Below are 27,494 nucleotides of genomic sequence, written 5' to 3'. Positions count from 1 at the left end.
GATGTTTGTGAAATTAAAGAGCTGAAACCTTTATTTATGCGGGTGAGATCCATCTAATTGAATTATTTCACCTACATACTAGGCAACGCCTAAAAATATTATTTATAATAAATAATCTTTAACTTCAAAAATAAATAAATAAATAATCTTTAACTTCTAAAAATATCTTTAACTTCACAAGCATCAACAGATGAAAGAATTGAAGGAATATAGAAGTTCAAATATAGGCAGAATGGTAAATGTTACACAGTGTGTAAAGTGGCCACTTAAACCAGCCATTGACAGGTCATAAGCCCTGTAGATGCCTGGACTTCTATATTACCTTCTCTTAAATGTTCTTCATCTCTGTTGTAATATGTTAATATAAACAGCTCCCCAGGGAGTTGAATCCAGTCTTTGTCTACAAAAATTTGGACAAACTCAAAATATTGTTAAATAAATTAATGATGGAATGATTTATTGGGTCATTTAGCCATTTTGTGTTTGAGTTCCTATTGTTTTTTTGGGTTTTATTTATTTCAATTTCTTTCCATTATATTGTATTTTTGTTTTAATTTATTTTATCGGTTCTCGCTATCACTATGAAGTTTACAATTTATATTTACCATATATGTACGTGTATTTTTTATAACGTAAAAGCCCGCCAGGGCGTTCAAATTAAATAATAAAATTTAAAAAATCCGAAGTGAATCTTTTATTTTAATACACGGCGTCTATGTAACAAAACTTCTGATTAGTCCAATTTTAATACAGCCATCCTAACATGAAAACAATTTACTACATTACTATGTATATAAATAAATATTTTCGTGGTGCCGGGCATATCTGTTAAGTAACACTCGAAAAATTGTAATTAAGTATATTTTGTTGAAATAAAATTGTGTAATCTTAACGAGAAATAAAAAAAAAACGGCGACAGTAAGCTAAATAAGGATGATCTGGATAAGAATGATATGGATGATTTAGTACTATATTTCCCATTTAAGACTCATCGCTATTTATCAAATCGATCTTCAATTTAACACAATATCGAATTTAAAAAATAAAAATAAATATTTGTGTAAATTGTTTTTTTTTATCGGAATCAATTTGGGGTAGAGTGGGATTCAAACCACGGTCCTTTGAGCCGTGAGTCCGAGACACTAGCCACGGGACCACAAGCCGATTTTTTAATTTAATTTAATTTAAATTTATAATTCAATATAATTTAATAAATGATTAATTTTTAATTTTTGTTTTAAAATAACATCGATAAAACTCTAATATTCTGAGTATCTGTTATACATAGTACTTTACTTACGGTAGACGAAAATCCTTTTTTTTTTTTTGGCAAAATAATCGAGTTAGAATCAAATTGGAAAACCATGTCAATAACACGACCAGAAACTCTAACAGTCTACTTTTATTATTACCTTCATGCTAATCTAGTTAAAATCGAGTCTTTAGTTTAACTGTACAAATTTCAGGATTTTAGTTTTATGGATATTTTAAGATGGATAAGAAACCCTAGGAAAAGTAGTAAAGAAGTCCAGTACCGGGATCATAAACTTTATCGGGCTTCAGACATTGATATCACAATAAGATGAAGGATTTATAGAGGAATGTGGAAATCTAGACATTTTTGTTTTATTTACATTTGTTGTTGAGCAGACAGAGATGTTGCTATAATACGTAGAAATTATGACAAACTAAACAGAACAAAATGTAATGAAAGTAAGTCTCTACAGATAATTTTGTTTTAGGAGTTCGGAGAGCGGTGCGTAGAGTGATGTTTGTGGAATGTGATGTGTATTAGGGTGGGCCCATACTATTTTTATTCGAAGTTTGAAATGAAAGGGGTCTAAAAAGTTGCCTTTTGGATTACTTGGAATGAAAAAAATTTCAAAAAATATATTCGATACTACTTTTGGCCCTCAACCAGAGCTTATGTTTTCGAAAAAGTCGTTTTTTTGCGCTAAACCGGCTGTCATTTCGTACTTAGGCAAGAAAATCAGTACAATTAAATTTTATAATGTGCATTAAACCTTATTAAATAAGCATCTAAGGGCGTGAGTTGCACTGTGATTTGTGATAAATGGGTAGCATTGTTTTAATGTTTTCGTCAATATTAGCCAGGCGCTCAACGGAATCAGTTCCACGGAGTGTAAACTTTTTGCATTTCGGTAGTTGTAAAACGTGTTTGAATTTTTAATGAGTAAAGTTATATCTTTACTAATAAAAAAAATATTTTATCAATGTAGATAAATTACAAAATGTTCAGACACTGACAAACTTCAAACCTCGGTTGAGGGCCAAAAGAAGTATGAAATATTTAAAAAAATAATTTTTACGTTCAATGTGATTCAAAATGATACTTTTTAGATCGCTTTCACTTTGGTGTCTAAAAAAATAAAAAAACTTCATACATCACATCACTTTAATGTGTATGTTATTTTATTTTAATAACTTGAACAGAATAATTGCCTTTTACATAACTTATATTGTGAATATTATTTAATGTTATTTTTTATTTCAGTACATCTATATTCCTTCAATTCTTTCATATGTTGATGTTTGTGAAGTTAAAGGGCTGAAACCTTTATTTATGCGGGTGAGATTTATCTAATTGAATTATTTGCCTAGTATGTAGGTGAAATTTTTTGTAAAAGAGGCTAAAAATTATAAATAGAAGCTAAATATTATTATTGTACATGAAACTCAGCTTCCGTTTGTTGCAGAGAGCTAAGTCGTCGATATAAGTCAAGATCGTACATCTTCTCAAATTTTAAAAAAATACTAATTGCTTTTCATAATAAAGAATTTTGAGCTCCTCTGGTGTTGTATTTGTCGTTGTTCACTAATGTAGTACGTCTAGTGCGACGAAAGAGAATATTAAATTTGATTTCAGCCAGCAAATCGCCATAATCGATCCGATTATTAAGTAAATTATATATAAACAATTGATCCGCAATCATGCGCCTTTATGAGCAATTCCAAGTTAAAAATTAATTAATTAATACCACAGCACTCAATTTTATTACCATCATTATTTTTCCTTTTTTCTCACATAATGATGCACGGAGCACTGTATTGGTACACCAATCGCAGAGTATCTTGATCATTTTTATTTGTTACAATCTTTCGCTTCAGGTACCAGTCATGGGACTGTAAAATATTTTTGTGTAAAAACACCCTTTTTTATAAATATTTCATATCAACCATGTCGGAAATCGAAACTGAAACCTCTTGCTTGGAAGGCAAACGTGCTGACCATTACACAACGAGACTGACAATTTTATTATAGTACAAATGTAGTTTTTTTATGTTACGACTTCTAAGAAAATTCCGTGTTACGTCGGGACTTTTCTGTACTAAAATCAATACATTTATAAATATTTTGACACATCAATATACAAAATAAAAAATTAAACACGTCAAGAAATACAACACAGATAAAACGTGGTATAGCAAAGTTAAGATCACGTATCTGTAATGAAATTCGAATTTATTTCTTTATTTATTTTTTTATTAATTTTAGTAATTTATTTTTAAAATAGTAATTAGAAACATTAAAAAGTTTAATATAAGTAATAAATTTCCATGATATTATTGAATAAAGTAAACAAATAAATAAATAGTTTTATGTTTCGATTAGGTATCAATAGTTAAAATACGTATTAACAAATTATTAAGCGTCACTATTAATAATAATAATCGGCAAATTTTTTATTTTTTTTTGAAAAATAAATATTTGCGTTCTTATGATTTACTCAAATATTTAATTCTGAGGGCCATTTTTAACGAGTTGTAAATAACTCACTATTAGAAAATGGGAATCAAGTTGGGGTAGAGTGGGATTCGAACCACAGACCTTTGGTCCGTGAGTCCGAGACACTAGCCACAGGACCACAACCCGATTTATAAAGCGCTATTTTTGTAAAAAATCACCTCAAGGGCGCTTTAGAATTGTATTATTAAACTTACATTCTAACTAAGCTAAACTGACAAATTATATTTTCTGATTTAAAATTAAGGGTATGATAAACTAAAGAAGTGAGATTTTAGTTGGGATCTGAACTGACGGGACTGTCGATGATTCGTAAGTTTAAAGGCAATTGGTTCCAGGCAGAGGGGCCGGCAATGGCGAAAGAACGATCTCCGAATCTAGTGGTTGAGGAGCGCCGGATTTCGAATTTTTCTACTGCCTGAATTAAATGCTGACCTAAGAGTATATTTTCTTTGACATGTATTTTCCCTAATACAAAGGTCTGATAGGTATTTTGGAGCCATTTTGTGAAGGAATTTGAATTGTTATTACGTCACTACAATTATGCTAATGAGACTTCCGTTTGTAATGGAGACCTGCGGTGTTATTCTGAACCGCTCTCGCAGCCGTAGAAAACACTTTTATCTTTTTTGTAAAAGCTTTTTCTACGGCCGCGAAAGCGTTTGAAATATCTACCCTGAGCCGTTAAATAAGTCAGATGTTTTACAGAGCTTATGACATGTCATTTATAGGTATCTGTTTAGACATCGGTCTCCTTAGATGAAAACCTAAAACGGTTAAATTTCATTGATTTTGAGAAAAATATCAATAAAACTCTTTGGATAAGTTTATATTACGCGTATTCTTCATCCGCCTGAACACGGGCCAAAAGAGTTGTAGTATTTTTTTAATTTTATTTTTTTGATTGATGTATTTCACAGTTTTGAAATGTACAGAGTTTCTCTGTTTCAGGTCCCGACTAGCTAGAAAATTCCTGTGTTTAGGAAGGACCTTATTTTTTAAATGTGTTATTTTTTTATTTCATCAAATGATACTTAATAAATTCAAAGAATAATAATAATCAATATAAATATAAATTAGAAAACATGCAGGTTATAATAATAAAAAGTGAATCATAAAAATAAATTAGAAAATATGCCTTTTTTTAAATTTTTTTTTATTAAAGCAATCCATCCTAAGAAGGATGATTTCTATGCCATTAATTGACATAAATGAAATGAGGCATGAAATGAGAAATGAGACATAATTATTATAAATTAGAAAACATACCGATAAAAATAAAAATCAAAGCATAAATACGCATTATAAAATATAACATTAGTAATAAAGAAATTAAACAAAAATATGAATTGGAAAACATACCGATGATAATAAAAATTGAAGCATAAATATAAATTTGAAAATTTATCATTAATAATAAAAAATTGAAAAACAAAAATAAATTACAGAATATACCATTTGTAATTAGAAAATTAAAGATACGTGTAAATACTAGCATTAAAAAGAAAAATAAAACATACGTAAATTGTATTATTTGTTTATTGTTTTTCGCAGAAGCACGGTGAAGATTGCGCCAGTGACCCTCCTTTCGCGCGCGCCATGACCGCGGCCGCCCCGCGGCCCGCCGCGCGGCCCGGCGCGCGGCTCGCCGTGCGCGCCGCGCTGCTAGCCGCGCTGCTGGCCGCGCTGCTGGCGGCGCGCGCGTCCCTCGCCGCCACGGCGTGCCGCATCTCGGAGTACCCGTGCCGGAGCGGCAGCTGCGTGCGGCTGGACCGCTACTGCGACGGGAACAACGACTGCGGAGACGGGAGCGATGAGCCTCGATACTGCACAGGTAGGACAACCGTGAGCATAATATGACCCATTGCCGGTAACGTGAACCAACTGACAAAATGCTAAGACTTTTGTAATGAATTTTTAAATTTTATGTACTTTTTGCCAAGTCTGAAAGAATCGGTCGTTCGTAAAGATAATCGACGTTAGCTGCATTACTTTAGAAATCATTAAAACTTGTCAAATACATAATAAAATTCTTGTAAGTATTGTAAAAAAAACTAATGTATTCAATATTTATCATTTGTCAAAGTCACACATTCCAACTGTTGTGTAGATTTGATAATTCACTCTTTTCATAAAAGTGCTATTTGTCTCAGTTTCACTTTTCTATGGCTGGCTACTTTCTGCATACCTACGTTCAATTGAAGTTGTTAATTTTTCTTACAACGACTTATTTACGAGTGTGAGAATTGAATATTACATTCATTTAATCTCTCTCTCTCTCTCTCCGGTTTCAATCATTCAAACACACCGGTGTGTCCTGTGCGGCTTTCTTTAACTTTTCATAAGGCCTGCAGCTCACATCTTCGCATACATCTTTTTGGTATTCTTGGCGAGGGCACCCACAGTAGTTTTTCTACTCAGACATTCCCTCTATAACCTCATTTAGGAGACTCTAGTGACGCACTTTGTTTCTAATCCATCTAGCATGTCTTCCGGAGATGGTTTTAAGCAGGTGTCTTCCTCTAGCCTCTGTCTCCTTCTACGCTTTTGTTACTTTATCACCATAGTATGTGATGAAGTAATAATATTCATGTATCTGGATCACGCACGACAAGGTATAGTCTTGGGCAGTGATGGCGAACCTTTGTGAGAATTGGTAAAATTTTGTTCATTATTTTTTTATACTGGCTCGTGGGTCACTAAGTCAGTGACAGTCAGTGGAGGAAGGATGTTAACAACTACTTTTTTTGTCGGTGCATTGGTCAGCGCATTTGCTTCCATGCAAAAGGTCTTTATATATTTATTGAATACGGTGTTTTTACACTAAAATATTTCATAGTCCCTGGACTGGTTGGTACCTGAAGCGTAAGACTGATCATCTTACCTTCAGGTAACAAAAATGATCAAAATACTTTATGATTGTCTGCCCAACACCGTTTTCTTAGAAAAGTGGCATGGTTGCTCGGATTACAAAGGGGTAATTATTCCTATTTTGAAATAGAGCAATCTCTTAATCTGTCTTCATTGGAGAGACGTAGAACTGAGATGGACCTTATATGTTTTACATTCTGACTTAATGTTGAAATCGGTGTGTGATTTTGAATAGTTTTAATGAATATTTGTCTCTAAAATAAAGTAAGTAGCTGATATTCTAAATGTTCGATCTAATATCGATCGCTAATCGCGGGCTCAAAGCTTCTAAATCTGCTAAAGACATCTCACATCCTCCGCGTGATTCCCTCGAAATTATTCAACATTTTTAATGGGATTCCCCCGGGCCGGGGGATGAAAGGAAACTTTGGTTGTGCTCTTTGAAGCGTTTATTTGAGTCTCTTTCCTTAGACTCACAAACACCCTAGTCCCCTCGGGGGTGGGTCTAGGGGCGCATCATGAGAGGAGAAGTTTTGCATTAATTACAGAAAGTTCTAGCTCCCTGAGTGCGGGTAACATTCAAAGAAACGATCTTGATTTTCCGACAAACTTGTTAGTGTTTTTTCCCAAAAGTCTCGCCAACTTGCACGGCGCTTTATTGCAACCGTCCTGTAAATTAGATTTGAGAACTGAAATAAGTTGCTAATAGCACTAAACAACATATTTATGCTATCAAAATAAGTGGCAAAATCTTAATCTAACCGTGAAATTAATATGGGTTTTTTTCTTCTAAAAACAGAAGAGTGTCATCTTTTCATCACGCATTAGGTAAAACGATAATTTTCTATAAATTATATTGATCACATTTTCCTACCTGGCAAAGTCAATAGTCATATCAATAAACAGTGTATGCTCTATCAAATCATGTACACTTGTAATCAGATATTATAAATTAGTGTTAATGATTGCATAGACGGAGTTATTTTGTTATTATTAAAATAACTGTAAGTGGAGTTGTTTTGTATTTGTCATTTTTACGAGAAATAATTATGTAGGATGAAGTCTTCAATATTTGACATTGATGTTTAACAACCAATATAATTATGCCGAACTTTATGTTCGGTCATTCAAATAAAATAATACATAAAATAATCGACATGACCCCTTTATTTTAAAATATAAATTTGAAAACGGATGCTTTTAAACACATTTCAGCAGATAAAACATAGAATTTTACTCGTGTCACTAAACAAACGAACGGAAATAATAAACAAAAACGTGTTTAAACAAGCGTATATTCGGAGTTTATGATTCTGTACTTTGAAATATCGAAATGAATATTTTATATGACTGAAGCCTACAAACAGAATTTTCCATCTTAAAAGTGTATTAAATATTCACCTACGAAGTAGCGCCGGATTTACATTTCAGGGAAAAAGAATTTGAATAAACTTGAACATCAGGGAAAAATTCCCTTAAACCCGAAGCCTCAGAGTTAAATGAGATATGATTGTTGTTAGAATATAATTTGCATTCACAAACAAGTTTGTGGACATTTTTGTTTTTCTTTCGTAAAAGGTTGCCGCCGTTGGCGATACTTTATATCGAAATCTTTGCGGTGAAATGAGATTTACGATTATGTATGCGTAAACTTACGAAAACGTAATTAAAAACTCGGCAAAAAATTGCGCAGGTTTTTACGTTGGGAGGCCAATAGGTTTCCTTTTTTAATTATTTTTACGGAGATGGAATTTAAAGAGGGATTTTTAAGCATTTTGGACCTTTCTGCAGAGAAACGTGGCAGAAAAAAGGTAATAAAAAATAATTCACTCTGAAATTTTAATGTCTCGTGTTTCAGAATCATCATTCAAACTCTATAAATAAATAAATAGAATCAACATTTTTTTGAACATTTTATTGATCAAAAAAACATAAACTGAATAAAATTATACAATGTAATTCCATATCGCTAAAAACTATATGATTTCTAAACTAAAATTGTTTTAAAGAATAAATCATATTTCAAATTATGAAAGTTATTTTTTTTGTGTGAAATTGAAAAATATTAATTTTAAGCTCGCACGTGAAATGTTGTATTGATGTTATACCTAGTTAAAAGCCACAACTTTTTAAAATAAAAACTGATAGTAATTTTAGTTGTATTTCTTTAATTTTTGTTAGTTATTCTTATCTAACATATTGTATTCACGATTTGCTTCGTTTGTTTTTGGTCTTATTTATCCTATGCTATCCACATCTAGATTTCTATTTACTTCATAGTACGTACGCGCCACGCCGCTGAGCACCTACGGTATTTCTCAAAACGTGACGCTCATATTTGAATCCATCCCCTAGTTCCAAGATACGGGAGCAGCTTCTTGAGAATTGATAACAGGGAATGTACCACAATAACGCCCGAATTCACGTTTAAATCATTGAAAAGTCATTTTGTCTCATACCCCCAATTTTCTTCGATACTTCGGTTGACAGATTGTGATAAATCTGCAGGCAGAAAGCAATTAATACGGATGTCGCTCAAAAGATGGAGCTTCCGGTGAAGGAGAGATATTATCCAGCTTAGCTGCGTGGGGAACGTAATGTACTTTCTTGTTTAACTAACTCCATAAATACTGAGCAAGAAAAGCTATGTGTCGTGTGAAAAATGAGATGAGTTTTATCGCTTTCATTTACAAAGGTATGCAACCAAAATTTCAAGGGCTTATGAACAAAAAGTAATTTGGATAAAAGCCGATCGCTGAACTTGTGGGGAAAAATAAGATAATTTATCCCATTTTTTAAATTAAACACGGGTATTTTGTTTAAGTGACGTACGTTTTACGACCTATATTAGGACAGAGTAGATTCAATTAAATATTTGGGAATTTATATATGGGAATTTAAGATGGACTAATCAAATTGATCATGTTAAAAATAAATTGCAAAACCAAATTTACTTTTTAAAAACTATTTAATATATTTTTAAATATATTTTTTTTATTAAAGAAGGTAAAAACACAACAGAAAATATAAGAGGAAAAACAATGAAACCCACCAAACCGCAATATAAGATATATAATCAGCCTAAAAGAACTTGTAAAAATATATTACGCAAAAACTCAATCAGTTTTGGAATATGGGATAGTTGAATGGGGATGTGCAAATGACACACTAATCAAGCAAATAATAATTGCACAAAAAGCTTTAATTAAAATAATCTTAAGAGTCCCAATTAGAACTAGCTCCCTCAGTATATTTGAAAGTTTTAATGTCAAATCTATCGAACAACTTTATGTAAAAATTGTGTTACTTACGCTCGTAAACTTTATTCTCTACCTTCCGTTACAAATATAAGAGTTACTAGAAACTCCACCATGATGCTGCAAAAAATAAAAAAATAAATACAACCTTCGGTCAAAGAGGGTTGGCATACTACTCGGTTAAAGTGTACAATCTACTTCCATTATCCATAAGGACAATTAATAAGTTCTCACAATATAAAATTGCTATTAAGAAATGGATGGTGGAAGTGGATTGCGCATGGATCGATGAGAGGATCAAGCCAAATAGGTAAAATGTGTGCACTGTTAATGAAAATTTTTCTATTGGTCTATATAAATTGGTCATGTTTTTTATGAATATTTTAGTTTTTTATTGTTAAATATGTTAATTATAATTAGGTTAATGGGATTAATTACGTTTTTTTTTATTGTTATCATTATGTTAACTTTGTTAAATAGCTAATCTTAGGCATGTTTCACGTTTTGTAAAATGTTTCCTTCGGCACGAGACACCCCAGTGAGGGAACATTATTCTGTATAAAAAAAAGAAAACAAACAATGTAAAAGTATAAATAAATAAATTATTGATTGTACCATCGGTAATTTTGTGGAATAACATGATAAAAAACAAAATTAATAAAAACACTTGCTGAGTTTATTTTAAGCACTACTCGTTTCGGAAAGCACAGATTCTTCCGTTCTTATAAAATAATAACAAAAATACGAAAATGAAAAATCTGTATTTAGTAAAATAATAAACTATCTTATTGATTTTATCATTTATATCGAACCTCTTGACAAAGCACTGCAAAACGCCCTTTTAAACCCATTCATCTAAATATTTATATTTTTAGACAATTTCCTTAAAGTTGTGAATAACATGAGCTGAAAAAATAGGAATTAAGTTATGGTAGAGTGAGATTTGAACCTTTGATCCGTGAGTTTACGGGACCACAACCCGGTTTTAAAATGCGCCTTAGTAGAATCAAAAGTAATAACAATAAACACACTCAAGATAAATACGCGATATTTTTAAGTTTTATATTTTTTATTTTTTATTTATCAATAACAAATTAAAATACAATATTACAACTAAATACAATTTTTTACATTAATCAAATACATGTATTTACATTAACGTTTCCCATTACGTAAAAAAAAAACAATTCTTGTGTACATAATAAGGAGTGATGTCTTACAATAGATTATTTTATTTTAATCAATAATATTTTTAGAATAACATAAATAAATTACAAAAAAGATATTAACGATGTTTTCAATCAGTGTTACATAAAGAAGAATTATAAATGTAATTTTTTACTTCTTTCTTAAATTTATTGTATTCCTGACTGTACTTTTTATTATCTTTGTTCAGTTCATTAAAGAAAAATATTCCTCTGTAAGAATAATGATGTTGTGCAGTAGTTGTTTTTAATTTAGGAATTGTTTTTTATTTGTTTTTAAGTAAGTCGACAATGCATATTGTGAATTAGTGAACCGTAGACTGCGCTTTATTCTAAATTCAGTATACTTAATAACTTATTCTTATCCATGGTCTATGATACAAAGGTAACTATTTGCACACCAATTACAGCGCATCACTTGTCGTCACCTCGATCGTTTGTAAATTAGTCCAAAAATAGGAACCGAAGAAAAATTTAATAGTTTCACCAATTGATATTATATCAGACCATTTAGAAATAAAGTACCTTTTAAACTCTTTTTTAAAAATTCAAAACTCAATGCGCAAAGTTATTATTAGATAACGTTTCTATAATTTAGATTCATCTTCATCTTTCCTTTTAAACACAAGTACTTATCATGACCAATATTTTGTATAATTTACCTTTTTATTATGATGAAAATTTATTTACAGATTTTATGATTTTTTTTTTTAACATATTACAACAGAGATAAGTATAATAAGTAAAAGAAGCATTTAAACCAAATTAATAGTTAACAGTTATTTACAAATGAAGAAGTCTGAAATGATAAACAGTACAAAAATAGTATTAACAGTTTTAAAAATAATTTGGTAAATAAATAAAAAAATATATTTTGAACCTGAAAAAAAATAGAAAAAAAAGTACGAGTATGAATAAAGAAATGAAAACAATTTTGTACAACACTAGTATTTATACATGATAGCTTTTAAACTAACCCTCATGCTTGATATCTTGGGTTTGATTCCGGGGAGGTTGATGTAAAATAATTGTTAACATAATACGACAGAGATGAAGAACATTTAAGAGAAGGTAATATAGAAGTCTTGCCTAGTATGTTGGTGAAATAATTCAATTAGATGAATCTCACTCGCATAATTAAAGGTTTCAGCTCTTTAACGTTACAAACATCAACAGATGAAAGAATTGAAGGAATATAGATGTTCAAATATGGGCAGAATGGTGAATGTTACACAGTGTGTAAAGTGGCCGCTTAAACCAGCCATTGACAGGTCATAAGCCCTGTAGATGCCTAGACTTCTATATTACCTTCTCTTAAATGTTTTTCATCTCTGTTGTAATATTTTAATATAAACAGCTCCCCAGGGAGTTGAATCCAGTATAGCAAAATATTGTTGTTTCTTTTTCATTGATACTTTAACTAATGTATGCATTTCATTGGTTCTTTTAAAATAACTTATTGTAATATCTTAACTGCTATGATAAAAACTTTTTTAATATTGTATTGGGTAATGTTTTTTTAGCCAAAATAAATAAATAAATAAAATAATCCACCCTTATTCACAAAAAATATATCTTAATTCTTTTTATTAGGTAATATTTGGAGAATCTAATCGAAAGCTTCACAACTTCTACGTTGTTCAAATTTTGTAAAAATTAAGATAGAAAACGTATATTTTTTAAATGACAAGCCACCAATTTCAGTTCAGAACAAAACAGGGACAGATATGGATAAAATTTAGGACGTTGACAAAGCCGGCCTTTACTTAATACTCATTGATTCTTGTATACGTTTGTATGTCTAGGATCAAACCCCATACTTTGGGGTTCCGAGAGGATTATCACTTGTTTTAGAAAAGGTTATTAAAATGAGATTCCTGTACCTTTTCGATTTCGCTCAGTAAATTTGTACGTGACTTTTCAAAATAATTTTAATCAATATTATGTTAAATGTAAACAAAAGTACCTATTGCATTATTGAATAAAATCATGATTTTCCAAACCATAACATTTTAGTACCTTCGACGTATACCGTAAGACAATGTTGAAAAACTAGTTTTTATGTTAAAATTGAATAAAAAATTTATTTTTTAAATCCACATTTATGTTCCATATCAGAGTAATTTTTTTGATAAAAGATTTGTTAAAACTACAGCTGACATGAGCTAAAAAAAAAATGCTTCGAAGCTTGTGTTCTTTGGGTTATCTTTATAAAATATGATGATCAACGGCGCGGCGGCCTTTGTTGTGCAATGGTAAAGACGCATGACTCAAGGAAGGTTCCGGGGTTCGATTCCCGATTTAAACTTCAATTTTTCTTAAGCCTGGGTGTTCTGTGTTGTTAGTCACTACTGTAATTGGGCCTCCTGGTCTGTTGTGGTGCAAAAAAAATGTATTTTAGACAATCAAAATACCTGGTAAATAGTAATCTTCTTCTTCCGGTGTCATGTCAGGTCCCCTTGCATGCATCCGTGCATCTCTGTCTTACGCTATTCTTATATTTCGCAACCGGGACAGCTGCTAATTAGATATACTTGCCATAATGATTCCTGGAAAAAGATGACCAGAGTGGTTTCCAGTTGCTTTTTCTGGTAGATTTTTCAGTCGAGGTTACCTTTCCCTAGCTGGTTGAATTCTGTTGCCCAAGGTTCGCTACGTAAACGCTAATGAGTTGGACTTGGTACAAACTGTCAGTAAGGTCGCAGTGACTCACATCTAGCTGGAGGGTGGGATTGTATAAAATGCTGCAAAAGTCCAGTTGCATTCCACCGACAATATTACTTACTAGTAAATAGTGATTATAGTATAAAATTTTAAGGTTTTTAAGACCTTTTGGATAGTGAATAAATTGTTAAAAATTAAAATATATAAAAATAATTTAAAAATTAAAAAAACATAAATAATAATTAATATTTCCTTTATTTTTTCAAAAGGCATTAAAATTGTGTAGTAACGTGATAGAATTTATTTAATAAAATACTTTGTTATAAAACCACTTGCATTTATTTTGAAAAGCCCAGACCTTTCCATTTACGGGTCTAGTTATTAACTAAACGAAAACTGACAGGAAGGGGACGAGCTAATTTAGGAGGGGTTTGTTTAACGGGAATATAAAGAGTAATAGGTGTGGAATTTTAAAATAAAATAATATTAATAAAAAAAATTTCAACACACTTTCTTGTCAATATGTATATTTTTTGGGTGATCCCGTCTAAGTCGGACTCGTTCCGGAACGAATCACCCAAAATAAATTTATAACGTGACCGCAAAAACCTACGCACCTATATTTTTTGTATTTATAGATTTGCTGAGGTATTAATTATTTTATCTTTACTTGTTACACATAGCATTAAAGTTTTAATTTTATATATATCAAAAGAATGGGTAAATTCCATTATGTGATTAGCAAATTCTGAGAAGGTATTGGAAAATTAGAAGGGATTGACGCTTTTCCTTTTTTATTTAATAAATTTTGATTGTAATAAAACTTTGTCATTTTCTAAAAATATATTAAATAAACATAATTAGTAATTTTAAAAATATCTTCCCCAAACACATATTTTAATTTCACAGCGTAGTTATTAAAATATTAAAGAAAATGCCCGTTGGACGAAATTGCGAGAGTCATTGGTCTAATTAACTACGTGAAATACAATGTCATCATCATCAGTGGCGCTACAGCCCGTTGTGGGTCCTGGCCTCCTCCAGAATTTGTCTCCATCCGTACCTGCACCCCGCGGCTCTTCTCCAGTTCGTCAGGCCAATCGCTCTAATGTCACTTTCCACATTATCCAGCCATCTTAATTGTGGTCTGCCTCTGCTTCGTCCGCCTTCCGGAGTAGTATAAGCATGTTTTTTGAGGTACGGTTATCATTCATTCTGTGCACATGGCCCAACCATTGTAATCTTCTTATTTTAATGAATTGTGCAATGTTGGGTTTGCCATACAGTGCCTCTAATTTATGATTAAACCGTCTCCTCCAGACTCCGTTTTGGTTGACCGCACCAAATATCTTTCTTAATATTTTTCTTTCAAATTCTAATACCATAGAAATACAATGTCACCTTGTCATTAATAAACATATGATATAATTACAATGAACTTCCACTAAGAAACTGAATAAATTTGAATGTTTTGAACATGTATTTGAAATGTACAAAGTTTATTAATGTATGATTTTGGCTATACTAACTCCTGAGCTCCGAATAATTTAAATTTTATTGTGACGTATTGTGTTTCAAATTTTCATTCCCGCGGTACCTCTGAAGATGCTAAAAAAATTGGCTCATTTTATTTTGAAAATATATAAGTTTCAAAAGTACGATCCCTTGATTAAATATTTTTGCCGCTGTTCAAATTAAAAGCTAAATCAGCAAAGGAAGGTACGAAAAATAAGTTTTTGCTAAATGACAGCTCACACCGTAATGTGTCAGTGACGACCTTAGTCGGGGCTTATAATGAAATTTGCCGTTTCTAATTGAGTTGGGAATTATCAAATTTCAACTCGGCTTAAGACGCAAAATGATTTTGCGTTCTCTATTGATATTGAGAATTTATTTAACGCCATTGGGAGTCTAATTTTCACCTTCGAACTACAGTTATATGGTTCTCCGGACTCCAATCGGAACCGCATATTACTTTTGGGTGCCTGAATACCTTATACAGATAAATTTGTTGGGAACAAAAATTACACCTTGGGCCACGTTAATCGAAACGGTCTGACTGAAAAAGGTGATGATCCGTAGAAACAGCCCTTTTCCCTTAAAATAATATGTATCTAATTTAGTTTTTACGAAAAACTTAAACATATTTTCAATTTTGTGATCCTTTACACAACACAAATTCACTTTGTTCAGATCGTGGTATAGTGATTAGCACTTTCGCTTATCTTGCTCCAATCTCAGCAAAGTCAACATGAAATATAAATTTGACTGCCTAGTTTCAAATACCTGGGAGTATTCTTATTATTATTATTAAACATCATTATACTCACTGAGGAATATTTTTTTTAATAATATGAACAAAGATAATAAAAAGAACGGTCAGGAAAACAATATATTTAAGAATGAAGTAGAAATTTACATTTTTAATTCTTCTTTATGTAACACTGATTAAAAACTTCGTTTATATATTTTTTTCTAAATTATATATGTTATCCTAAAAATATTATTAATTTAAAAACTCGTAAAATAAACTATTGTAAGACGTCACTCCCCATTATAGACACAATAACTATTTATTTCTTTTACGTAATGGGAAACGTTAATGTAAATATATGTATTTAATTAATGTAAAAAATGTATTTGGTTGTAACATTGTATTTTCATTTGCTATCTGAATAAAAAATATATAAAAAAATACGTTACAGAAAATGGCAGCTTTCAATAATAACTGGAAGTGCGGCTACGAGTAGCAGGTGCCACATTCAACAGTATAATGGCTGTCTGTAGATCTAATATTTATTCATTGAAAACTAAATGCCGCCTATATAACGCCTGCATAACATATATTATTCTCTACAGATGCACATCGTGTCACCTCACTAGGGCCCAAAGCACAAAACTATTAATTTTGAGAATGGGTCTCAGATGAATCTTGGGTGTGCGGAGGTTTAACTTTGTAAGATATGAAGTAATAATAGAACGGAAGCAGCAATTTTTGGTGACAACTATCATCAAGCTGAGGCGATACGGTTGACTTGACCACGCTTGCCTACTTTCCAAGGCTCTCGACTCGGTTCTCGACGTCCTTGAACTACGTGACGCGAACCTGGCTTGGGAGAACGCACAGGAGCTGGTAGCCAATAGAGATGCATCGAGGCTATTTTTGGACACTATATGCTTTAACCAGGTAGAGGTTAAGGAACGCTAATTAATATTTTTGATCTTTTGAAAAAATTACTTGAAAAAATGTATAAAAAACTCCCTCTCTAAACACAAGCATCTTGCTACGCTTGAGTGTTTTATATAAAAGAACGTATAAAGGTTTTGAATTAAATAAATATGAAGATAAAAAACCCCATTTGAATCCAAAATTTCATTCACGAGAATTGGAAATCTGATTATCTTGCTTTTTATAATATTGACTATGGACAAATTGTTAAATTAAGTTTAACGCTCGATGATTGTTGGGTTTTCGTAAAAATGAACAAAATGGTTTGTATTAAATAAGTAAGACAAAATAACTCATTTCGTCCAGTTTACTGAATAAAAAACAACGATTTATATTTTACTTTATTTGACTTAACTTTTTGTGGTGCAGCTGATCCAAATTTATTTATTTATTTTTGGACTTATTTAGTCCATTTAACAATGGAAAATACATTATATAAAATTTTATAAAATATTTGTATTTAACCACTTACCGACTTCTCTGTGTCTACCGGTTTCAAGACGTTGCCGTCTCTTTGTCAGGACACCCATTAAACCAACATGCAAAACCCACCATACACCTTCACCATAGTTGTTGCGCAAACATTTAAAACCAACACGACATGCATGTTAATAAGCCCATGAACTGATTGGGACAAACATGCACATTAGATTATGAAAATATTTTATGTTGTTTGAGAAAAAGTAAAAAAAAGAGAGGGGCTGGAAGGAGGTCTCGAAACTGGTAGACATAGAAAAGTCGGTAAGTGGTTTATTCAATAATATTAAGTAAATGTTTAACCACCAAGTTAATGCTTTAAATATTGAAAATACATTTCATTATAATATATACAGGTACAATTGAAATAAAATACAACTTAAGAAAATTAAATCTAGGACAAAAAAAAAAAAAATTACTAGTCTATCTTAGTGATTGTTTTGATCTAGAAAGACTTACACCCAAAAAGTCCAGATCTTGTCTCGAGCTTATAGTGCGACACAATCGGGGCATTACAAGCCATCATAGTTTGTGCTGAGCTGATTAAGGAACATCACATTATTATTTCGCAACCGACAGATCGGAGCTTTAAATGAATCAGTGGACCGATACTTAAAAATATATATATGCGGGTAGGTATATCGCGTTTTTAGATTCGGGATAGAAGATTTTTTAATAATTATGTTTTTGGTTAAAACAACTGGTTTTTTGAAAATGACAAAAAGAAATCGGTTTTACAATGTAAACATAATTAAATAAATCATTCATAATATGGGGAAGAAAAATTGAAAGCGGAATAAATGCTGCGGAAATATAGCCATTAACGGCTTTGTGTGGAAAGTCATTATTTTCTTGTACAAAGCGTGTGAGGTTCCTTGACGAGTATATTATATGGAGAAGTAGAAGGCTAGAATAACAATATGGAAAAATAAAGCATTTTATAGGCATTTAGGTAATTTAATATGGGAAAGCATTTTGAAGGCATTATTGTATGAATATCAAATGTTCTGTTTTATTTTCTTGCAAGTAAACAGATTGGTAAAAGTATTACTTTATGATGAAAACTTTTATATGGAAAAACAAAACTTCACGGTTAACAAAATGTTGGTAAAATCTATCGTTTCGATGGCAGCTACGTATACTATCGTATTGCACAAAATTTCGAATTTCCCTTTTTAACAGTAACTTGTAGACAATTACCTTAACTATAAATTCCTTTATTTAAAATTTTAATCTTCTTCTTCTTTTCTTTCCTCTCCCAGTAGTGGTTGGAAATTATCGTAGCAATTCTCACTTTGTTGTTGGCAGCTGCCCTGAACAAGGGCTGAGTGCTGCAATGAAACCAGTCGCGCAAGTTCTTTAGCCAAGAGATGCGCCTTCTACCTACACTGCGTCTTCTTTCAATCCTTCCCTGTCGAATGAATTGTAAAATGTTCTATATTTTGTCCCTCATCACATGCCCAAAGAACGGAAGTTTTCTTTTCTTTCTGGTCTTCAGTATCTCTTTACCTTTTTTTATCCGTCGGAGAAAGTCATCATTTCGGACTCTGACCACCCAGGAGATTTTTAATTTTCTCCTGTACCACCACATTTCAAAGACTTCGATCCTTTTTTAAGTAGCTCAGAAATCTCAAAATACGTTGATGGTTGACACAATTTTCAAATGGCACTCTAAAAAATTTTTTTAAAAGTATAATTTAAAATTCAAATTAATAGCTTTAGAGTTGTAACCTAGGTGAACAAAACCATTTTTAAACAGCTCTTCTTTACGTAGCTGCCATCGGTTTGTTAAAATTTACCTTACAAAAAACCATTATTTCCCAACCCGTACCCAGATGTGAATAAAGTATTGTATTGGTACCCCAATTGTGGCGTATCTGGATCATTTTTGTTACAGGGAAGGTAGGGAGATTAATCTTACGCTTTAGTTGCCAATCCAGGGATAGTATGACATTTTCTGCATCAGTCTTACGCATCTGATGCCAGTCTCGGGATTATGAAATATTCTAGTGAAAAAGGAAAAAAACATTTAATTTTGACTGTGTCAAGAATCGAACCCGAGATTTCTTGCATGGTAAGCCAACGCATTGATAAATAAAAATTACGTTTTTCATCACACACTTTCATCCATTCTATGGAATTAAATTATTATTCCTAGTTTAAAAAAACCAGTTAGAAAGAAATACGCCGATGTACAAACATGCATCTAGATAAAGTCAAATAAATAAATAAAAATTATTAAAAACACAAATAAATATATTTTCTTTTATTTTTTATTTTCCTCTGCATTTAACACGAGTTACAAATACAAAAAAAAACTTTTATATTAACACCAAAAAAAAATCCCACAATGTGATGGATAGTGTGTGGGTAAACATTTTATTTTTAATTTAAATAAATTCTACTGGAAGAATACGATAAATATTTTAAAAAGTTAAAAAAAATTATGTTCATTGTTATTTTTCTTTTTTTATTGCCTATTTTTATTATCATCTTGGAATGGGATTGAATTATTGAATAAGGAGATTTTATCCAATAATTAAAGCCAAATTAAACATTTTTAGGGATAAAAAATCTTTTTGGAGAGGGACAGCGTAAACTAAATGTATTTTAATATGTACGTTTGAAAATTAAAAAACAAAATATTGTGGCAATGTTGTAAATAATATTGAATTTCTTTTTATGAAAATAAGAATAATATGGCATTTTTTATTATTGTAACATCTGAGGGAACACTATATTGAAGAATACATAAATAAAGAAATAAAGTAATTTAAATACACGAATGTTTACACGTGTAAAGGTGAATCTTTGAATAACCATTAGGCACCTACGTGAAAGGATAATAACTACAGAAATTTATAATTTATTTCGGGTGCTTTTCCATAAGGAAGGGTAGCAACCCTAATTTTGGACAACAATGATATCACGGCAGACAATATGTGCTCAAATTCTTACGGGAACATTTTCTAAATTACATTTTCCTTCTGCTTCACGCCTCAATTCACCGATGGACCATCAAAGGGTGACCATTGATTGTGGCGTCACCCTTTACCTATACATATAAATATTCAGTGACTAACACGTTTTGGGTCCTAAACAAACACTCCTACGTGGACCGTCAAAAGAAAATATTCCAATTAGTTTACTAAACCAACTGTAGAAGTGCTTTCGCCTAATGATATTGAAATAGCGTCTATTTTTTATTAATTTAATAAACTAACTCAATTTAATTTTCGTGAGCGCCTTCTAACTTGCGCGATCAATTTTATAGCCCTAGGGGCACGATGGTTCCTGATCAAATTATCGACAAAATTAAATTTAAGACTTTTAATTTTATGACTTATTAATTTATGCTTTATTAAGTGCGTTCATAACAAAGTTTTTTATTAATGGTATATTTTAGTTTGTAAGATCTTCATTAAGAAACAGAAATAAAAATTGCAGTGAACAGGGCACTTGGCGAGACAAAATGATGGCAGGTGGACACCCAGAATAATAAAGTGGAGACCATAGGCAAACAAAAGAAGTGTTGGAAGGCCACAGAAAAGATGGGTCGACGACATTGCCTCTATTGCCGGTAAAACGTGGATGATGAAATCGGGTGATAGGAAGAAATGGAGACGTTTGGAAGAGGCCTTTATTCAGCAGTGAAGAAAATAAAGCTGCAGAAGAAAGAAAGAAAAGATCTTCATTACAGGCAGTAGGGTATCGAGCACGCGTGAGTTAGGTATTATAAACGATGCACAAAAACACATTTTTCGTAGGTCGATGTATCAACAATAGCGACGCGACGTCCATCCGGCTCCGAAGTTTATCTCTGACTTCATTTGTAAATACTATATTTGGGTTCAACAAAAAGTAATTATTCTCTCGGTTCACTCGGTACAATTTATATGAAAATTGCGTACGGCAAAATCAACGAAAAAATGGAATTTTTAAGTAAATGATAGAACAAATACAAATATTTTTTTAATTTCACAGGCTACATTCAACAATCATGCATATGCTACCAAAAGTTGAAAGATGCTCATTTTTGGTAGATAAAAAAGATTGTCTTTTGACGTTAACAAACAACATTCGTTTTTGGTGGATCCCAATCAGATTCTTACCTTAAATTCCTTATAATTTCGACCCATTTATTTATTTTCACTGGGTTTTGGGAAATGTAAAAATTATATTAACACACGTTTAATATATCTTAAAAATGTACATATATCAGTGCAACCTACTAACTAAGAAGAGCCACTAGGAGTAGAGAAGAGAGTTTGACATTTACAAAAAAAAAAAATACATTTGAATATTTTTTATTTGTTTTAAGCTTTATTAATCATTTATAAAAAAATATTTACCCATGAAAAGTTACACAATCTCTTTCACAATGTTCTCTTGACACATGCAAGTTTTGATTCTAAACGTCACGCCTGGCTGGAGGTCAAAGAACGACTAAATACGCGTTAGGTATGAGACTAAGCGTTTGGGCATGAGTTCAGTGTCATCATTTTTGAGGGCTCAGGGCATGTCTATGTGTATTTATATGTCAATGGTGCCAGTAGTTGCGCCCACAACATACCTTGTTTGCCTATTTTGCGTCCTAAATAACTAATATTAACATTAAACTGCATCAAAATCCACCATGAACATATTTTTATATACTGATTTCAAATATTGTTAGGCTGTCTACCTTTTATTTCTTCATGTGACTCATTGTAAAATTTTAAACATTTGTATGTACAACGAGATTTGAATCTCTATTTTTTCCTTTAAAAGTGATATTATGTTTTTAATCTGCGGTGGTATGTGTACATAGAGCATTGTTTATTAAATTGTTGCATATTTTTTTACTTCACCAATGTTTTAAATGAAAATCTATGTTTAATTTTTATATTAAAATAAAATTTAAATCACAATTTTGTAAGTCCTAAAATACGTGGAAAAATATTTTAACATTCTTTCATTTTATTTAAGGTACAACCAAATAAAAACTTTTGACAGCTGCCAATTTATTTTGTACTGAATATGTAGTATACTATTCTGATTAAAATAAATATCACAGGGTGTAAATCTGAAAGTTGACAAAATACATATTGTTATATTACGTTATACCAACGGTGCAAAAACTGTCAATCTTAAATCATAATGATTTAGGTCTGTTGTCCATCTATAATAAAAATTTCAGAGCTATATACTGCATGGCTATTTAGTTATCAAAGCTGTACTTTATCACCATATTACCTGTATCACCACTATACCTTCCTTCACCCTATAATACCGTGAGTACGCATATTTCTTTAAACATTCTTTCTCCATGTTGATATAATGTTGGCTTAGAAAAAATATTGAATTGAGAAAAGTTTGCCTAGGAGTGTAGTGGTTACGCTATTCATCTTCCATACTTGAAATCCCGGATTCGATTCATGGCAAGGTCGGAAACACAGCCTCTGGGCTGATAAGCTAAGCGTAAGACTTGTCACCTTACTTTCATGTAACAGATATGCGCTGCATTTTTTTATGAAGAAAATAATATTTTAGTTCTGATGATTTACAAAATATTTTAATTTTAGAGGTTTTTTAGTTTTTTGAAAATGAGAACTAATTTGTGATAGGGATAGGGTTTGAACCTTGGACCTCTGATGCGTGAATCCGTGACACTAGCCACGGAACCAGAACCATATTTATCATTAGTCATTTAGCTAACCGATGCATTGTCTTACGTACCGGGTGTTAAAGGTATGATAACGAATTTTCTCTCTGGACGGCAAATTCTAAATTGTTAAATTTATATCCATTTAACATGACTTTTTAAAATATATTTAACCAATCTGTTATGTTTATTTTTTAATGTATTGCGAATGAATAAAATACTCTGTAATGTTATAAATACGAATAAATAATCAATAAATGTTTTTTTTTTTTTAATTTTTACTCGTTTTATTTGGAAGTTCAACAAGGATTAATAAAATACATGTGATTTGTAATAAAGCGTTGGTAACATTTTTTATACATATCCTCAATTATAGAACTCCACCATCTTTCATAAACTGTATAAAATAAATGTCTAGCTTAATTTGATAAATTTAAGAAATAATAAAGATTAAGTGAAAGATAAAAATTAAGATTGAGTTAATGAAATAAAATTGAGTTAAAAATAAGAAACCAATTGTTTATAAAGAAAAGAGAAAATAAGAATATGTCAGAAGTAATAAAATAAACTAAAATTAATTTACACACACAAAAATAATAAAGATTAGGCAATTGATTTAAGAAACACAGTTATATTTTTTGTTTCCATTTGTTATATCATGATAAATGTCAATATATTTTTTTAAAAATGTAATGAACTATAAATTAATCGAAAACGGCATTAAAACATGAAAGAAGTGAAAATGGAAATTTAAAAGAAAATTTTTAGGTTTTTTAAATAAACTTCTTTTTACAGTTTATTATTGTTAATTAATAAAAAAATACCAATAAGCTTCCTCTGCTGTACAAAAAAAACTGTTTTTGTTATACTTTTAAAGTCGGGTTTATCTTTGTTCTCAAGTACAGTTTGGTAAAACCTTCCAGAGATACTCGTAAATTATTACCTGAAAGAACTACAGACAGGTGCAAAAAATTTAATTAAAACCCTAGACCTTGTGAGGCAATTTTCATTTAATATGATGACTAAATCATCCCCGGTCTTTGATCGGATATTGGAATTTTAATATAAAAAAAGGAGAGAGAACACTTTTATTGATATTTTTATCATAAGGAACTATGATAGTTTATAAATTGTACAAAACAAAGAATTTTTTTTGTTTATTTCACAGTAAAGCATAAATGTTTATATATTTTTTTAAATGAAAAATAACGTTCTTATGATTTACCTAAATATCTCACTATTAGAAAATGGGAATAAAGTTTGGATAGAGAGGGGTTCGAACCACAGACCTTTGAGCCGTGAGACCGAGATACTAGGCCACGAGACCGCAACCCTATTCAGAACACAGTATTTTAAAACTATTTATAAACCATAATATAAACTGTCAATACCAAAAGTATTCAAATAACATTTTTTAATGCTACACTGATATTTTTTACAATTTATATTGTATTTTCAAAAAAAATTGCAGCTTATTATTACTGAAGCGTAAGACTAATCATCTTACCTTCATGTAAAAAAAATACCGAGATACGCTGCAATTGGTGTACCAATGCAGTGCCCTGTGCATCATTAGGTGCGGAAAAGAAATGATGATGAAGATAAGTTATTTAATGGTTGGAAAACCTTTTCGTACATCGATTCGCGGGTAATTACCTACCGTACCTTCATTCTCTAATTGACTTATATCATGCTCAGACGTAATGCTACGCAGAAATATGCCGCCTTCTGTGATGAAAAAATACATAAGTTGACTATGGAAAACTGAACTGTATCGTGTTATTCGTAAATACAACCCAATTTATGCAAAAAGTAGATAATTATAATAAGTCATTAATTTTTTAAAACATTTTTGAAATTTTGTGCAAATGCCAGCCAGTGTCAAATCTATAGTTACGAGCTTCATAGAAATAAATACCAACTAAAGATTCTTTTATATTTCTTTCGTACATCAATGATTGCACGTGTATCATGATTTGCTATCATTTTTTTTTATTGTTGAGGGCATCGCAATATTTGCCATGTCTTAGATGTAGTTAGTATGGAAAGTCTATAATTATTATTCGTCAGTGTTACAGGTCACTTTGACAATGGTTACTGATACAAAAAGATTGACAACACTTAGCAATAAGCTAGTAAAAACGATTACCTACTGCATTTAAGTAATATGGATTTTCATAATAAGTTTTTTAATGCAATACACTTTTTTTTGTGGCATATCTCACTCAAAAAATCAAAAACATACGTGTTTTCTTGTTAAAAAAAAGAAGTAGTTTTACTGCATTCATAACTCAAAATTTAGACGTGTGACCGAATAGGTACGTCTGGAGATACGATATTATGAGATGCATTAATGTAAATTTTGCAGAGCTTTCCGTAGTAACATTGTATTTGTTTTTATTAAATTATTTATTTGCAGTGGAAATATTTGAATCTAAAACAAATCAAATAAATAAATCTTACCCAAATCCGTTTTGTGCAACTGGTTAATATTAAATGAGAGACGATTTATTTCATCTCCAAATAATCCCAGTAAACCCTTATTTCGGCGTATGAAAAGGGGGATTAATCTTGTTTGTTTTTTCCAGTTTGTAATCGCACCTACTACGGAGATGTTGGGAAGACTTATGAGCTGAAACTAGGAAAGCCGATTGAGGGTAGACTACCCTTTCTGTGTCACCTTACCTTCACAGCTAATGGCCACGTTCATGGGGATATTGTACAGGTAAATAAAAAAGTTGTAATCCAATTTTATTTTATCCCTTTTTCCTAAAACATCTCCGATGTTCGACGTTTTGTAGTGTCATTCCGATTTTAGATTATTGTTTTTATTACATGGCATGAGCTCCAGGGATATTTGTTTCATATATTATTTATTTATTATAAATTTATTGCAAAAAAATAATATACATACTTAATAACAGGGAATCTATATAAAGCCAATTAATGTAAAATGAAAACGGAGTGTTCTCTATTTATGATGGTCTCCATCTAACATGGCACAGCCTGTTCTGTATATCGGTAAACTTAATTTTGTGCATTTTTATTCGTTGTAGTTTGCTACATAAATATATTTTCGATCACAATGATCAGTTTTACGCTTCAGAACAATAAAATACTATAGTTAAAACAACCCTTGAAATAAATATTTTGGGTTTCCCCTGCCAGGAATTGACCCCGGGACATTATAAATGGTAAACAAATGCGCCAACTACCACACAGCTAGATTAATATATCTCCACTTGAATTTCTCTATTTAAGATCCGTCTCTTATTTAGGTCTACGATGTATGCAAGAAAAGCGATTTGTTTTTGAATGTTGATAAATCGAAAGCAATGGTTTTTGAATGGGATGAAAGTACAACTAAATTTGAGATCAGTGTGAATGGAGATAATCTGAATCAGGTAGAAGAATTTGTGTATCTGGGAAGTATGTTTACTAAGGATGGGAAGACTGAGAAAGATATTGAAAGAAGGGTGAGTGCCGGCAACAGGGTGAACGGTGCACTGAAATCTACCTGTTTTGACCTATTTTGAGCATATTTATGGAGATATTTTATTTTTCTATTTGACCTACTAGAGTATTCTGATTGTGTCTTATCGAGTAAGCAGATGGATATTTTTTGTATGTGGTGATTGATTCTAACATTTTCTTGTACTTGTATTTAAGTTTTGCAGCTTTAAAGACGTACTTTTGCCTAATCATTATTTTTAGACTGTTGTGTCATGAATAAGAAACAATGTGTATTGTGTTTGTAACATTATAAGAGTAGGTAAAACAGGGTGCATTAAGTAAAATATATTTGGTTATGGCTTTATTTCTTTGACCAATGCAATTCGTATGTAAAGCTCTTAAATTTTTAGATTTGCTGCGTAGTAACATTTCTTATAAAGGAAATAGAACTTACGTCATGTTTTAGAATTATGCCGTTTGTTTTAGGCGACTTTAATTTGAACTGGCGCGTCTTGGCGCCGGCCATTTGCTTTATAACAAACTAATTGTTCTTCTATATAAAGGGAAACGCATTGAAATCTTGGTCAGATTGTGATCAGATTATAGAGACAGTCGAACAGTTATCTAGGCCAGTGGAGAGTGTTACTAACGCCGTTCCCCCGCAGGGGTAGGCGGAGAGGATAGAACGCCGTATTACCCTCTATTTGTCTATAAACCTCGCTTCCTCTACTTTCATACGCCTTTTCTGCGCAAGTTGACATCTACGCCCTGTTTGTTACTGTTGTACTTCTGAATTAGCGGAAAATAAAGGAAATTTTAATCGAAAGTGTTTTTCTACTCTTTGATTTACAAGACTGTCTAGTTCCAGAATCATAAAGACGATACACTATCTTAGCAAACAAATGTTTGTCGCAGTAGGCAAAACTAG

At 31.4% G+C, this 27,494-nt stretch overlaps 1 protein-coding gene across 1 annotated transcript in view; it reads left to right on the top strand.

Moving 5' to 3' along the window:
* LOC148274106 (uncharacterized) overlaps positions 1-27,494 on the top strand; it is a 126,225-nt gene that overhangs the window by 50,791 nt on the left and 47,940 nt on the right. The window contains exons 2-3 of the mRNA XM_088237617.1: positions 5,321-5,600; positions 25,702-25,838. Coding sequence (XP_088093743.1) covers positions 5,366-5,600; positions 25,702-25,838 — 372 coding nt within the window. The 5' untranslated portion in view covers positions 5,321-5,365. The remainder of the gene's footprint in view (positions 1-5,320; positions 5,601-25,701; positions 25,839-27,494) is intronic.

The sequence above is a fragment of the Micrasema longulum genome, unplaced genomic scaffold (assembly GCF_059751315.1).
Source record: "Micrasema longulum isolate JH-2025_06_02 unplaced genomic scaffold, ASM5975131v1 h1tg001758l, whole genome shotgun sequence".
NCBI lineage: Eukaryota > Metazoa > Arthropoda > Insecta > Trichoptera > Brachycentridae > Micrasema > Micrasema longulum.
Note: the sequence above shows the minus strand (reverse complement) of the source record. Positions and strands in the feature narration are given on the sequence as shown.